The sequence below is a fragment of the Phacochoerus africanus genome, chromosome 12, assembly GCF_016906955.1.
Source record: "Phacochoerus africanus isolate WHEZ1 chromosome 12, ROS_Pafr_v1, whole genome shotgun sequence".
In the NCBI taxonomy this organism is placed as follows: Eukaryota; Metazoa; Chordata; class Mammalia; order Artiodactyla; family Suidae; genus Phacochoerus; species Phacochoerus africanus.
Window position 1 is genome coordinate 30,145,068 of NC_062555.1, and position 15,349 is coordinate 30,160,416.

Below are 15,349 nucleotides of genomic sequence, written 5' to 3' on the forward strand. Positions count from 1 at the left end.
GGGCACAGCCAAGACCTCCCCTTTGTGGGAGGAATGTGGCTGGAGTCATTCTGCAGTGAGTTTCATTCCCCAGCCCACCTGTGACATCCAGCCGTCCCTGGCACATGCGCACACACCTGCCCCCAGGCCCTGCAGTGACTATCCCTCCACATGGGCCAGTCTGAGCACGGGAGCCTCTCAGGACCTGGTATCTGGGCTGCTGTACAGGGCTGTGCCCGTGGTCACTGGGCATCTGCTCAGCATTTCTCTCTAGACGCATCTTCACCTGGTGAAACGTGGGTTTCTCTCCTGGGAACCAGAAGCACTGGGAGGCTTCCCAGAGCTCTTTCTGTGGGAGGGGCCCTTAGGGGCAGTTGGGACCTTTTGCTCCCATGGCCTGGGAAGAGTTTCTTGCGGTTGAGAGGGTCCAAATTGACACAAGATCCAGCACCCAGAATCTGTCACTCTGTGTGGCCGCAGAGCCAGGGCGGACGTGCCCCAGGTGACCCTGCCTGCGTGCAAGGGGGGTATAGGCAGGTGACACCCGGTGCCTCCCCAGCTGACCCACAGCAGCAGGACACAGAGCGGCTGGCGGTCAGCGCTCCCCATGGTGAGGGAAGCACCTGCAGAGCTGCCTGCTGCCCTAGGAGGCGCTCCCTGGAGTGCAGCTTGTACACGGCTGGCCAGTGAGTCTGCAGCTCTCGGTGGCACGGGGGCCCCTCCATTTCTGAAGCCTGGGAGTTGTACCCTCTGTTGGGAAATGTTCCGGATGCTTCTCGGGACCTAAATAGGGCCCAGCTGGGGCTTTGCAGCCGTCCCCAGCCAGGGACTGTCTTGCCCTGGGCCCTGCATGAGGCCAGGCGTTATCCCTGAGGGGAGCCGCTGGGCCTGTCGGGCTCAGGTTGCCCTCGGCGCTGTGGGCTGCGCAGGTGCACCTCTGAACCCTTAGCCTCTCAGACTGGTGAGCAAGGTCATGAGCTCCTGTCTTTCTTTGATGGAGCTCAGACTCAGGGCTCCCATCAGCCCTGAGTCCTGCCATTTTCAGAGCAGCCCAGGCCAAACTGTTTAGCCCTAAGCCAATAGGTGAACCAATTGGAAACAGATTTTTTTTTTTTTTGAGTTAAAAAATCCATTCATTGCATCAGCTGCCCTCGCTCTGCACTGCCAGTTACACAGCCATGGGGGAGGAGCTGCAGCTGGTTCACCTGGGCACTACCCCGCACCCCCAGGAGCATGCCAGCCATCTGCTGGCCGACTCTGGGTTGTTTATGTCTGGACCTTCTTTGGGGCAGAGGCGTCAGATACACAGACTCAAACATCGGCCTCTGGGGGATAGGGAGATGCCTGGTCAGCTTTCGAGCTCTTCTTCCAGACGACACCCTCTGGGGGTGTCTTTGCTCAGTGGCCAGATCTGCTCACACCGGGACCCAGCTGAACTGAGGGCCAGTGCCCTGTTGGGTCTCTGCAGGTGCTCAGACCTTCTAGGAGTGTCAGGAGGGAGCAGGGCGGGGGTGGGGGTGGGGCAACCTCCAGTGACCCTGAAGAGTCGGCCAGTGCTCAGGGACAGAAGGCGACTTGAGCCTGCTTTCTGACTCTGGCAAGTAAAGGCCAGGTGACACAGGACCCGGAGATGTCTGTGGGGCTCTGGTGGTGACATGGCCTGTGCCTCCCTGGCCTTCACTCGGAAAGGCAGGTCTTATGAATCCTCCTGGGGAAAGAGCTCAGGGGCTGGGTCAGAGCGAGGCCGTGAGCAGCCCCTGGCAGTGCCTGCATCAGGCCTAGTGCTTTTCCACTGCAGCCTCCCCCTGCCCCAGGCCCTTGCATGAGGGGCCCAGCAGCCAGTCCCTGCTTAGGTTGGTATTGGATTTATTTGACTTGCTCTGGAAGCACTCCTGGCTGACCCTGACTGACCCCGCTCCATCCCCGCTCCATGTCCCAGCTATACCCAACCTTCCTGCCTTTGCAGCCATGTCCTCCTCCCTTGACCTCTTGTTCTCACACATCCATGAGCCTGTCATATTCAGTGTCACTTCCGAGGAAGGAGGCATTGCACACAGGGACCGTGGCTTGGGCCCAGTGGCAGCCCGAGAGAGGACGAGAGCCAGGGACTTCCCGTTGTCCCTACCCATCTGGTTACGTAGCCCCTGTCGTGCTGCCCCCATATTCCCCCCCTCCCCGCCCCAGAGGTCACACACTTGCTCCAGAGGCCCTCCCTGCTGAGGGAAAGAGATTGAGCTGTTTGTCTCTGCTTGTTTTTCCTTTTCACTGTTTTCCCTTCATGCTGCTTTTCCTTTTCTTGCTTCCTTCACTCCCACACACCTGTCCTCCTCCTGTAGCTTTTCATTTCTGTCCCTCCCACCCAGGCAGGCATGAGAGGCCTCTCTTGGTCCCTGCAGCCCGCAGGACAGTCCCCCCACCTTCCTCCTCTGAGAGCTGATGTCAGCATCGGGCTGAGAGCTCTGAGGAAGGGCAAGCAACCACGAGCAGGCCCAGGCCTAGCGCCAGCTGCTGGCAGTTCTGGACCCTTCATGGGTCCCGGGGTTAGGAAGGACCTCTGTGGCCCAGTTGTTCTGTTTGCGACAGTAACACTTGGGAACAGCTGGACTACTAGTAAGTGCCTGGGCCAAGCAGGCCCACTTGCGCCTGTGTGCGCAGCTCTAACTCCAGACTGGGGGTCCGCCCGTGGCACCTTGGTGACCTGCAGACAGGGGGTGCAGAGCCTCCAGCAGGTTGGGGTGGGTGAGCGTGTCCTCACCCACCTCCTAGAACAGCCTCCTAGAACAGGCTTCCGGTGCCGGGCAGGGCTAGCGGAGCAGTGAGCTTCCACGGCAGGCAGGAGGCCTTCTAACCGGACCTGCCCCCTCAGAAGAGGCCTCAACGACAGACCCTCCTTTACTTTTAAAAATGAAACATCAGGTGAGAGAAGGACCCAGAAGGAACAGCAGTGAGGGGAAGGATACAGGGACCATGCTGCTCCTGCCTCGCTCTTTTCCCTCCTTGCATGCGAGCTGAGATCAGAAACAGAAGGTCACTTGATTTCTTTGTCCCACTCTTCTCTCCTCTGGTCTCGTCTCTGTCTGTGTGTCTGTCTGTCCCTCCGTGTCTCACTCTGCAGAGCCTCCACCAGCTAAAACAGATTCAGACCTTGAAGCAGATGAACGAGCAGCTGCAGGCTGAGAACAGGGCCCTGACCCGAGTTGTGGCCCGGCTCTCGGAGTCCACGGAGCCCGCGGAGCCCCAGGGGCCCTAGTCCCCCTCCTGCACCTCATGTCCCTCCTCCTCCGCTCCAGGCAGGTGCCCTCTTGCTGTCGGTCCCGGACTCTGCACTCGCCCCGCAGCCTCCGCATGCAGGCTCCTGAGACAGCAGAGCGGGCCGAGGCGTAGGGGGGCTGCAGCTGGCTGTTTGATGAGTTGTTCCCCTCGAGACTGAACAGGGGTCACACAGGAGCCGCCTGCCTGTATAGGGACACTCAAGTCCTGGGAGCTCACTGCTAGACCAGGGCGGGCTCTCAGTCAGCAGCCCCAGTGTCGCCTGGTTCCTGGGTGATGGTGCCAAGGGCAGGGCCAGTGTCCCAAGCTTGCGGGAGACATAACGTACCCAGTCCAGGCCACCCCTCAGGGTCCGTGGTCCAGGGTTTGTTCAGCGCTCCCCTGCTGCTCTGCGTGTGGCCAGGGCTAGGAACCAGGCAGGGAGCAGCGTGTCCCTGCACTCAGCCCACCCAGCCACCACCTGCAGACTGGCATGTGTGCTGTATGCGCCTCCACGCTGGGCCTTGGCCTTCTCCTCCCTCCTTGGGGGCATCGCCCCCTCCCTGTCACAGATCCGTGCCCTCCCTGGCAGGACGGGGGCTTTGCAGAGGAGGTGGTGACAGCAGGGATCAGGGCCCGTGTCACCTGTGAACCAAGAAGCACAGAACCGGAGGCCTCTCCCTGCATGTGGGTCTGAAAGACAGGCCCACGGCTGGCTCGTTTCCCGGCGTGGCCACATGACAGCCTGGCGGGTGCCCACTGCTGAGCCGTCTCACTCCCTGAGATGAGTTTCTAATTTCCAGCAATGATCTAATTAGTCCTGATCAAGGCCCATTCTTTTTTCTGCCTGTCTGCTGTGCCTTCAGGGTCAGCAGCTGGCCGCTAACACCCACTAGATCTGAAGCCGCAAACTACCCTAAGGGCTGAGCTGCCACACTGCTGGGGGTGCCCGCAGCCCAGTGCCAGCACCGTGCCCTGCTTGCAAATGCACATCAGGGCCAGACTCCACACCGACGTGGGGCAACCTGGGGGCTGCTTTGTATTAGAGGCATGGGAAGGGGCAGAGCTGGGGCCCAAACTCCTGGGCTCCCAGCCATGGACGGGCCGCTTGTGAGGCTGTGCAGCACCCTGTCTGCTCTTCCTTGTTTAGCCCAGAACAGTCATGTTCCTTGTGGAAAAAATGGAGTGAAAGATTAAGGAACTTGCCCCAGGCCCCTAAGAGGGCACAGTGTGGGGGCAGACCGCATGGGTCAGGCGGCGGGGTGCAGGGTGCCCCCTGGACGCCGCTTCCAGAGGGGCCTCCTGGGCTGGAAGGTTTGCCACGTGGAGGAGGCCGGCAGCAGGGCCAGTGGGAGCGGAAAAGCAGAAGAGGAACGGTATTTGGTGACACATGAAGATTACATGGAATCAAGTTTCCGTGACCTTCCTGGAGCTGAGCTGTGCCCACGGCGTGTGCGTCTCATGACCAGTCATTGTCCAGCCCTTCATGGAAGGAATGCGCTGTCCCAGCCGAGGAGGCGGGGGACAGGCACAGGCAGAAGGTTTGCCCGGCCTCCTGGTTTGGGGGTTCGTTTCTTGGCTTTGTTAACAGTCCCCTGGAGAGGTGGTCTCCACTCACCAGTGCAGCACCAGTGGGGACCCTCGGGGCCGGAGGCCGCCCCACGCTCCTCCAGAGGTTGCCCAAGGGGGCAAGGGGCCGCAGTGGAGGAAGCGTGCTTGGCTCCATTCGTCCTTGACATCAGGCGGTGGCAAACTGGACGTCTGGAAACAGGAAAGCTGCCTTCAGAGTTGAGATGAGAGAGTCTTGCAGCCCGTGTTGCTGTTTAATCGTCCAGCAGTGTCACATCCGTGTCCCCCGCCCCGGGGACCAGCTTTAGGCCCGACATTCCCTCCTCACGTCAGCAGGAGTGCGTTGTGGCTGGGAAAGTGCCTCATCCGGTTTTTTCCCAAAGAGTTGAGTTCTTAATGTGGAATAAGTCTCCAGGGTTTGACAGCTTGCTTGTACCTTTTTCGAAGGGAGGCGCTCAGATCTGACTGGACAGCTGCCGGCACCAAAATGCAGAGTGTGGCCATGGGGGGCGTCCACCTGCCACGGGCTCCTGTTCTGGGAATGCGGCCTCAGAGTCCCACTGGTGCCTGGGCTGCAGGCCCCGGGGTGGGCTTGGGGGTACAGGGCTGCAGAGGTGGGCAGGTCATAGGGTCACATCCTCCTGGGGGCCTGGAAGCCCCGCCTGCTGCAAGGGTCAAGGGTGAGGATGGAAACGCAGAGGGGAGCGTGGTCTGCCCTGGCCTCGGTTCCTGGTGCTGATGACGCTGCCGGGTTGTCAGCTTCTGGACTTGTGGGACTTGGTGTCCAGTTTCAGGCCACCTGTGCAGTGAAGGAATGGCCACAGCCAGTGCGGCCTCCCCGTTTGAGAGCTGGTGCCTTGGGCTCGTGCTGGCCACATCCCGTCCCTGTCCGTCGACGCAGGACAGCTGTCCACGGTCTCAGAGCGAGGCCTCCAGCTGGCAGCCTGCTTTCTCTTCTCTCCCCTGTGTGCCCGCGGTGCACAGGCCTCCACGACTCGACCACCCTCTTCCACAGGAGGCTGAGGAGCAGCTCTGTCCTTCACGGGCCCCTGACTTACCCCAAGTGCTTGGTAGCAGGGCCAGACCAGAGGTACCCCTGCCAGGTGCTCCCTGCGGTCCCACTGGCCTGAGTGACTGACCCCAAGGAGGACACGGCACCCAACAGACGTGGGCGCAGACTTCTGTTGCCTTCGTGGTGAGACCGAGCCCTGCTGCCGGCGGGCAGGGTTCACACCAACTGTCCCATCAGCCCTCCATCTCTGGTGCACCGCGTGCCTGACCACGTAGAAAGCCCATCTCCAGTGGGGCCCGGGGCTGCCACGCGCCCTTCCATTCACAAGCGGGCAGCGCTCGGCATGACGAGGCGGCAGAGCTGGTGGGACAGGGGTCTCCCCCACCACCCAGGGTGCTGTCCTGAAACAGTGGCTCCAGGCCCCACTCTGCGGACCAGCCCCAGCAGGGTGGCGGAAGGCTCAGATGTGCCCCTCCCTGTGTCCATCTGACCCCTGTGATCCTTCCTGAACCCCTTGCCAGAGTCACCACTTGGCGTGGCCCAATTTCTCTGAGCCATAAGTGAGTTCAGGGGCAGGAACCCCTGAAAGCAGACGCCCTTTCGGGGGGAGGAAAGGCCATGCCTGTGGAGAGCTGGGTGTTAAGAAGGAGGCTGTGACCGCCCTCGGCAGGGCCCCCCCAGTGCAGCGAGCAGGTTCCGGGGGGGAGTCATGCCAGCCCTCACGCACCTGTCCTCTCTCCCCACAGGTCCTGACGGAGCTGAAGTCCGACAACCAGAGGCTGAAAGATGAGAACGGCGCCCTCATCAGGGTCATCAGCAAGCTGTCCAAGTAGTGGGGGGCACCTGCTGCCACCCCTGGGGCCCTCGTCCAGCCGCCTCCGTCCTGGTGCCCCCCCTGCAGCCCCACCCTGGGTCTTGGGCAGTTGTCACTGAAGCCTGACTGCGATCCTTGGAGCCATGGGGGCCATTGGGAGAAGGCCATGTTGTCACCAGGCCCAGCCGCCACCTCGCCCCCAGCTGTGCATCCACATCGGATTTGGTCCAGGCGTGTGGGGCCTCCACTGGAAGCAACGCCCTGGACCTGATGCTGGGCAGCGGCTCTGACGTGGGGGCTGTCCAGCGCCAGGAGAACAGGTGTTGGGACACCCTTGGGGACCCCAGGGTGATAGCAGCTGTGGTCCTCATCTCTCAGGAACTGACTTGTCCCCAGCTGCCCTCTGCCGGTGGTGGTATCTTTTCACCAACAGCCCAGTAACACCCGACTGGTCTTAAGCTTGTTCCCGCGTGTCTGGCCCGCTCCCCAGGGCGCGGGTGACCTGGCCCGTTCCTTCCTACTCTGCTCTATCCGTCAGCTGCACTGCACATGCCCCAGGTGTAGACACACCACCAGCCTCTCCCTGCACAGCCAGGCCTGCTCTCCAGCCCACGTGCCTCCCCCGCACAGCGGAAGTTGTGCCCTGAGCACAGGAAGTTGGGCCCTGAGCACCATCTGCGTCCCTCCCTTGGCCTTGACCTCGACCTCAGGGGTGGTTGCTGGGAGGGCGCAGGGCACAGGCAGCTGTGAGCAGAGTGTCTGAGGCCCCTGCGCCCCAACGCAGGGACACAGAGCACCATGCACAGGGTGGGGGGCTGGCTTTGGGGGAGACGCTGGTTCTCCTAGACCCCACCGCAGGGATGACCTGTCCACAGAGGGCAAGGGTGAGACACAGGGACCCCCGCCCCCACATCCCGGCCATGGTCGGGAGGCCTCTGGCCTCTGACCAGCAGAAAGCTGCCCCGCTTGAGGTGAGATCCTCCTGGGCCCGTGGATCAGCCCACCTGGCACACTCTTCGCTTCTGTTCTGTCCCGGCCATCCTCCTCCTGTGCCCTGAGGCTGCCTCCTAAGATGTCTTGCCAGACCTCAGGGGCCACCTGGCTTCAGTCCTGTGCCCAGTTCAGTCCGTTCTCGAGGCCCCAGTGCTAATACCCGAGTGTCCACTTTCTCTAAGAGTGCACTCCTTTGCTGGTTTGAGTGTGCAGGTCGTCTGAGGGTTGCTGGTGACATTCGGTGTTTGGGGGTCTGTCTGGCTTTTCTTTCTTTCCAGAAAGTGGCAGTGTAGCTCTCTAGGGTCCTCAGAAATATCACACGCTCGTTAAACTGGAGCTGCCACCCAAGCCCCGGATCCCAGAATAGGACACCGTCCCCTCTGGCAGAAGCCCTTTCTTAGGGGGGCATGAAACTAACACACCCACCTTTTTCCAGGCACAATTGTGGTGAGGGTTTGTGTCGTCCTGAGACCTGCATTAGCAAAGCGCCGCGTGTTCCTGGGTCTGGGGAGGGGAGGTGACATGGGCCTCTGGCCTCACACTCCCAGCACATCCTGGACTTGGGCAGGGGCTGCCTTTTCAGGAAAAGAGGATTGAATGGCCAGGAAGTCACCTGGACCCGCTTGTATTAGACCAGGCGGAGGGGTTTCAGGCCACTCTCAGCTCTGTGTGTGCCTTTTGGGGGTGAGAACTGGGTCGTAGGGCCTGAGTTGGTGACAGTATGGACCAGCCCTATGACCTCAGGGCCTTCCTCACACAGCTGGCTCTATCACACAGACTCCAGTTCTGGTCTCTTTCCAGAGACTCGGATTCAGTTTCTTCAAGCCATGCTGTCCCTGAGGTGATGGCCTTGGGCCTGGTGCTGGGGGCTCTGCCTGTCACATTAGCACCCAGACAGGATTCAGCATTGGGGGGGAGGGTCCTCGTTCTCCTTGGATTGCTGTTTCCTGGATCAAGCCATCCTGAGAGTCTCTGCTGAGGCTTCACCTCCATCCCCATCCAGTCCTGGGGACCCCGTGTGGCCCCCTGCCTCTGGCAAGTCTCTCTGCCACCCCTGCAGCCGCCTGCCCTCTGCCCACCTGCTCCTCTTGGGGCCTCCCACCCCCGCTCCGTGTCCAAGACCCAGGTGCACGTCTGGCCCTGAGCCTCTGGAGAGGGGCTCAGGGCTCTGTTTGCGGTCATTTCACCCACTTCCCTGCGCTGAGCACACCAGAGGCAGCACAAGCCCCATTCAGGAAGAAGGGAGCTGAAGTGGCACTTAAGGCCCTTGGACTCCAGGAGGCGGGAGCCCTGCAGCTTCTCCACTGGGGCCTTGAAGGAGCCAGTGGGGGCAAGCAGCTCGTGTGCACCTCTGGGTTTCTGCCCTGGTGCCACCTTTGCCACCCGTGACTCAGACAAGGGCCGGGGTGTGAATCCAGGCCAAGGGTGCTCCTGTGGGTGGCGAGAGGTGCCTCCAGCCACCTTGCTCCTCAAGGGGAAGCCAGCAGGGGGTCCCCACTTCTACCCGCTGCCACCAGGGGAGCCCCTGGGCCCCTGGCCTCCAGCCCTCCACCCAGCACCTGAGCCACATCAGTCACAATGGCCCTGCCCCCGTCCCACCCGTCACAGCTGTGCACTCAGCCCCACATGGGGTTCAGCAGCTCCAGGGGTGTGAGGCCCCCTGGACGTGGGGGCACCCGTGAGGGCAGAGGGGGGCAGTGCAAGAGGATGGGGCTGCTGCCTTAGGGGCCTTGTGACCGGGTATGAGCCCAGGTAGGGCTGGCTGGTCTTTGGGGAGGATCTAGGCTTGAAGTGCTATGGGCTGTTTATTCCTTAGGAAGATCAGAACTTTTCTTAAACTCAGGATTCTTGCTCTGACTTCTTGATGCAAACCATGTGCAGAAGTTGGGAGTGGATTTACCCCAAGGGTGACCATCCTGGGCTTGGAGGAACATGGACGCCGGCGGGGTTAGAAGGGGGTTCTGGTGGGAGCTGAGCACAACCCCGCCTTAGGCAGTGAGAGGCCTTCTGGAATGAAAACTCATCCCTGGCTTCTGGGGAGCCATCAGATCTGGACCTGGGCTGTCGGAGGGGGAGAGGGCATGGCAGGGAGTCTACACGGCCAGGGAGGGGCCCTGGGGGAGGGGCCGCCCCCTAGAGCCCTTGTCCCCCAGCCTCTTGCAGAGACCGCTCAGCTCCCTGGCAGGTTGGGCTCAGGAGCAGCAGAGCCTGCCAAGGACACTGACAGTTGCTCTTGCTCTGATTAGACTGAAGACAGATCACCTTCATGGCAGCCCGGGAATTGCCATTGTCACCACTCCTTGGGAATGAGGTGGACTCTGGGGGCTGAGAAAGGCCAAATTGAGAGTCCCGACAGCCAGCTGCAGCCATGTGGATGGTGCAGTCACTCCCAGAGGAGCTGTGGGGGATGTGGGGTTGAACTATGTGTCTCAGGAGCCCCTCCTGGGAGAACTGTCTGCAGACGGGCACCAGCGAGGGCTGTTCCGACCTCACCTTGGAAGCTTTAGCACCTTGGGCGCCACTCTTGCTTCCAGCCTGTGTGCACACGCGCACGCTTGCTGCACAGACATTTCAGAACATGGTCTGATCGCCCAGCTTCAGCCAAGTGTGTTATTCTGTTAACTCCTATCTTTTGTCTCTCCTCCCTCTGTCCCCAGAGCTTCTCTCTGAGCTTCTCCAGTTCATCTGCTTATCATTTTGGACAGTGGAGCTGCCGGAGGGAATTTTGTTACTCCCCCAGGTTTCCCCTAACGTTCCCAGTGGACTTTTCCCAGCGTGGCCCTTTAAGGGACCTCAGGCTCCTGTCCTTCCAGCGTGAACCCCTCTCCCCCTCCCTCTCTCGTCCTCCACACTTTGTCCTTGATCCTTCCAGTTGGAGCAACGATGCTTGAGAGGGGAGCGCAGTCAGCGCCGACTCTCCAGGCTCCAAAGCGCCCCAGCCATGCCACCTGCCCTCGGAGGTGAGGTTGGCCCGAGGTCTGGCCAGGGCGACCCCAGGCAGCCCCGCCTGGTCTGCTCAGCCCTGTTTGCAGCAGGACAGTGGGAAAACTGAACTGCATCGGTGCATCTGGCACAGCAGGTCGGCTGTGGTTGCTTCACAGGAGCGGATTCGGGGAGTCTAGGCCTGTGGGTGCAGCCAGGCCCTGGGGAGACAGGATGGAGGGAAGGGTGGGGGCTGGAGCCCAGGACCCCGGGGCAGGAGGGGAGGCTGCAAAGGCTCCTGTTCCTGCTGAGTGTTCAGACCCAGGCAGCAGCTTCATGGTGCCCCCCACACATACCGTGGCCTTGGTCAGGCAGGTGGAAAGTGGGTACTTCAGGGGTAGTGTTTTGTCTCCCATCACTTCACCCTGGTCCCCTCTCCCTCCCGTGAAAGCTCCCAATGGGACTGTTTCTCTTGGCTCCTTGTAAATACACCTGGGTGGGTGGGGGTTCAGGGAGGGGCCCAGATTCGCTTTGTGAGCTGAATGTATTTTTATGCAATTTTGAGTGGCCTTTCAACCCTGAGATGAATGACTGTGTTTCACTGGTTATTATATAGTATTATTAAGTATTATGTGTTTTGAAAGTTTGGAAATAATATTCACATCTATATGATGCCTGTAAACACAACAGTATTTATAAATGAGTAAATTAAATTGTGTTTTACCTTTGTGACTGTCTGCACAGTTTAGGAAATGGGGTGATAGCATCTTGCATCGGGGCCAGCCTGTTCAGTCTGTGTCATTGTCCTTGCCCCTGGGCACCCCTGTCCCAAGTATGGCCACAAGGCCACAGGGCAGCCCGATGGCTCAGGAGACGAGGCTCCTGGTGTCCAGCGACAGACATGGTGCTATCACAGGCGACTATGGCCCGAGCTGGTGCCTCCTTGGGTTCACGTGTGGTGGGGGGCTCTGCTGATGCAAGGTGGTCTCTACAAGCCCACTGCTGGGTTCAGGGCCCAGAGCCGCTCCATAGCTCTAAACCAGAATGGTCACAGAGGGTTGTTGGAAGCCAAGTCCAGACCCAAGGGAGAGGCACTTGGCCGCGGGCAAGTGGCCGCTTCTGGCCTCGCTCACCTGGGCAGGGCCGGTCCCTCCATCCAGCACGCCCTCCTCTGGCTCCTCAGCCCATGTTTACGCCAGTGGCGTCCCGTCGCCCAGGTGGGGGGCTGGGGTCAGGAGGACTCTCCTCCCCTGTGGTCACCCAACCCAAGGTGCGGCCAGAGTTCAGACTGGTCTGGGGCGAGGGCTCCTCACTGGCAATGTCACTTCTCTGGGTGCCCAGCAGCCACGAGGCTCAGCACTGCCCTACCCCAAAATTCGCAGCGCTTGTGCCCCCCACCGGCCCCAGCCCCACCTGACGGACTCTGCCTTCACACCCCCCTGAGCTGGACCTGAGCCAGGATGCCCACCTCCCGCCTGGTCCAGAGCAGCTGCCATGTGGCTCACTGGAATCCCGCAGGAGGCCCACCACCCCCACCCCAGAGGTGAGGTAAAGCCGGGGCAGGTGCTGAAACAGGGGACCACTTTCCAGGCCTGTGGGCCACGTGGCCCTTCTCTTTCCTTACAAATCCCAAGGCCCTATCCTTGGTCCCAAACACTTTTGCCTCAAAGGGGGCAGCTGAGGATCTTGTAGAAATTCTTAGCCTTGCACACTCCAGGGCCAGCCTCCCCATCCTCTGGGTTCAGGCTGGCTGGTCCCCAAGCCCAGCTCTGCTGGAAGGCAGTTGAAGATCTGGGCCACCCCTGCCACCCCTGTGTGCCTATCACCTATCAATGCCAGACTGGCCTCCCCATCCCCGGAGGACACTTGGCCCCACTGCTGCTCCCCTTAGGGAAGGTGCCAGGCTGGTGATCAGAGCCTGGGAAGCACAGGCACCCGTCCGGTCACACGGCCCCTCCCGTCCTCCCGTCCCCGCCCCGCGTGGAGCAGAAACAACCAGAGACCCCCCCAGCCTGGGTTGAGTTTCTTTAATAAGGAGATGCAGCTCATTACAAAAGAACAGACTGACGAGAGACCAGACAAGAACAGAGTCACATGGGGGGGGGGGGTGCTGCCAGGCGGGGGGTGGGGGGGCTGTACATGTGTCCTTCCTGCGAAGACCTGGCAGGGGTCCTGGTGGGGCCACACACCCCAGGGTGGCCTGGGGCCCAGCCACCCTGGTCTCACAGTTTTCAGATCCCAGAATTCAGAAGCAGTAAACCAAGTCCTCAGGTGGGGGGAGTCGGGCAGAGCATCAGGCTTCTGTGCAGAGAGTCCTGGAGGCCCCCCCTCCAGCCACCTGGAGGGCCCTTATCTCTTGCCCCCCCCCCCCCGGGGGGGGGTGCCCAGGGGATGAGGAAGCATCCTCCCTCCACACCCTCGGACCCTAGCCTCGGCCATCCTCTGCCTCTGCCCTGCCCCCAGCACCAGGGTCCAGCTTTGTGGACACAAGCCCACCTCCCCACCTCTGGCCTGGAGCCCGCTCCTCCCACCTCCCCTTCCTCACCCTGCCAGGAGCTGCTCCCGCGGGCCAGGACCTGCCGGCCGGGAGCTGAAGTCCCCTTGGCACAGTCCACACCTCCCCTCCCCTAGCAGCACCTGGTACAGGCTGGGCCTAGGAGCTGACAGAGGGTCTGGGAGAGGCCGCCCCCCACCCTCAGAGGCCCCCTGGCCTCCTGGGGCCTCCCTGTAGGAGGCAGCACATGGGGCTCAGCCCGTCCTGCTTGCTGCCAGCCACTGCCCCAGCCCACGTGTTACGGAGACGGGGCTGCTTCTGTCATGCCCAGCGGAGCAGGGACCTGACCTCAGACAGACAGACAAAGCCATGACAGCTCCTGCGTGCTGGCCGCCGCCCCAGGGCCCCACCACTGATAGGACCATCTGCTGAGGCCCCACCAGGAGCTCTGACACCATCCACCTGGAGACATGGAGCTGAGGGCAGAGGACGACGACAGGTGAGCCCTTCACAAGTGTTCTGTGGGAGCCGGCAGAGGACGGGGGCTCCCGAGGGCTCCTGCAGGAGGCCCCATTATGGCTTTTCAGTTAATTCAAACAGTGACAGAAGGGGCACCCCACACAGACGGGCGCGGGAGCAGCAGGCGGGGCACCTGGGCTCTGGCCTGCGGGGAGTCCCTGGTCCCTCAGCGCCCACGGGGGTGGGATGGGGGGGATGAGACTCGACACATAAAACCGAGGAGCAGCCTCCAGGTGTGTAAGGTGGGGCGGGGGCTCTCGGCACGGCCATGCGGCTGTTTACACCAAGTCGGACATGCATCTGGATTCGACAGGACACGCGTGTTTCTGGGTGACCTGCCTCTGGGTGTGAAACTGAAGCATGGGGAGGGGCAGACAGGGATCAGACGGCTTCAGAAGGTTCTTGTTTTGTTGTCACTAAAAAATATATTCTGTGTCGTCAAGTCACAGTGTCCCCTTCCCAATACTGCAGCTCGGAAAATGGGCTAAAGTCCGGATGACCCAATCCTGGCCTGGGGCTTGGGGCAGGGGAGGGTGGCAGGAGCGGTCACAGGGCAGGGCAGGGATGGAGAATTTCAGGTAAGCAACAAACCGCTTTCAGTATGTCCCAAAGAGCGCCCAGGACGGACTCATGCTTTATAATTATTGTTTACCTGAAATTCAAATTTAACTTGGTGCCCTGTATTTTTATCTGCCAATCTGGGGCTGAGGGACCACAACCACCACACCCAGGCCCAGGGACCCTTCCCTGTCTGCTGCCACCCAGGGCCCAGGGCAGGGAGGGAACAGGGGAGGGGAACAGCCCCCCCCCCCGCCACTCGCTGAAGCCCTGGGCCAGCGGTTACCCCAACCTGATCCTGCAGGAGCACGAGCTACCTGTGATTTCCTGGGACAAGCACAGATCAGGACTGAGGCTGTGAAACCCCTGCTCCCATCCGCGCCCAGCACCCACTCCTCCCCAGCTGGGGCCGCCCAAGGGTGGCCCCCAGCCCTCAGCGTCTATGGCCAAAGTCTGAAAAGCTGCGGGGAGCCCTGGCAGCGTCGGTTCCGTTCTGCAGCGACCACTCAAGGAGAAATGAGAGCTTTCCTGCCTCACCTCTAGCTCCCAGGTAGGACTGGGTTTCAGTTTTCATGCTCTCAGTCCTTTGTGAACAATGCCCTCTGCTACCCTCTGCAGTGGACGGGGGTGAAGGCTCACGGCCTGCAGGCCTCCAGAACCCTCACGAGCCGACCCGCTGTCCCATGTGGGGCCTACAGCCCAGGATCGCAGACCCCAGGCCCAAGCATGATGGGGGAGAGGAGCTCCTTGGGCCAACAGATGCCAAGTGCCACCCAGAACCCACATGCAGGTGCCCTGGCTCTGTACAGGTGCCAATGCCAGTCTCTCAGCCAGACCCTCACGGTGCTGCCCCTCCCCATCCCGGGCAGGAGAGGGCGTCCTGGGCTGGGGCAGGGTGGGTGGGGGGCCGAGACAGACTCCGGGTGGTAGAAGGTGGCCAGAGGGATGGGAGTGAGCAGGAGACTGTGGGGCACGGAGGGTGAGGAGACCCTGAGAAAGCACCGGATCCCACAGCTGGGGACAGGAGCGTCCAGGCCAGGCCACCCCGGTCTTGAAGGCACCCTCTTGTCCTACAAGTCTGGTCCTTGGAACCAGAATTCTCATCATTCAGTCAACACCCAGAGTCCAGTGAGAAAACCCCACGTCCAAGGCCGCCGCAAGAGGAGCCTGTCCCCACCAGCCGTCCGAGCCCCCACCCCCACCCCGCAATGTCCCAAAGGAGGTGCCCTCGTCCCCAATG

The 15,349-nt window shown here is 61.3% G+C and overlaps 1 protein-coding gene across 8 annotated transcripts in view; it reads left to right on the forward strand.

The window, feature by feature from the left end:
- PPP1R12B (protein phosphatase 1 regulatory subunit 12B) overlaps positions 1-11,267 on the forward strand; it is a 172,094-nt gene extending 160,827 nt beyond the window's left edge. For 6 of the 8 annotated variants that reach the window (XM_047754849.1, XM_047754851.1, XM_047754852.1 and 3 more), the window contains 2 exons: positions 3,095-3,269; positions 6,556-6,606. In XM_047754849.1, coding sequence (XP_047610805.1) covers positions 3,095-3,229 — 135 coding nt within the window. In that variant the 3' untranslated portion in view covers positions 3,230-3,269; positions 6,556-6,606. Of the gene's footprint in view, positions 1-3,094; positions 3,270-6,555 lie in introns of all 8 variants that reach the window. The other 2 variants (XM_047754850.1, XM_047754861.1) reach the window with 1 other exon arrangement.
- Positions 11,268-15,349: the final 4,082 nt, after the last annotated feature.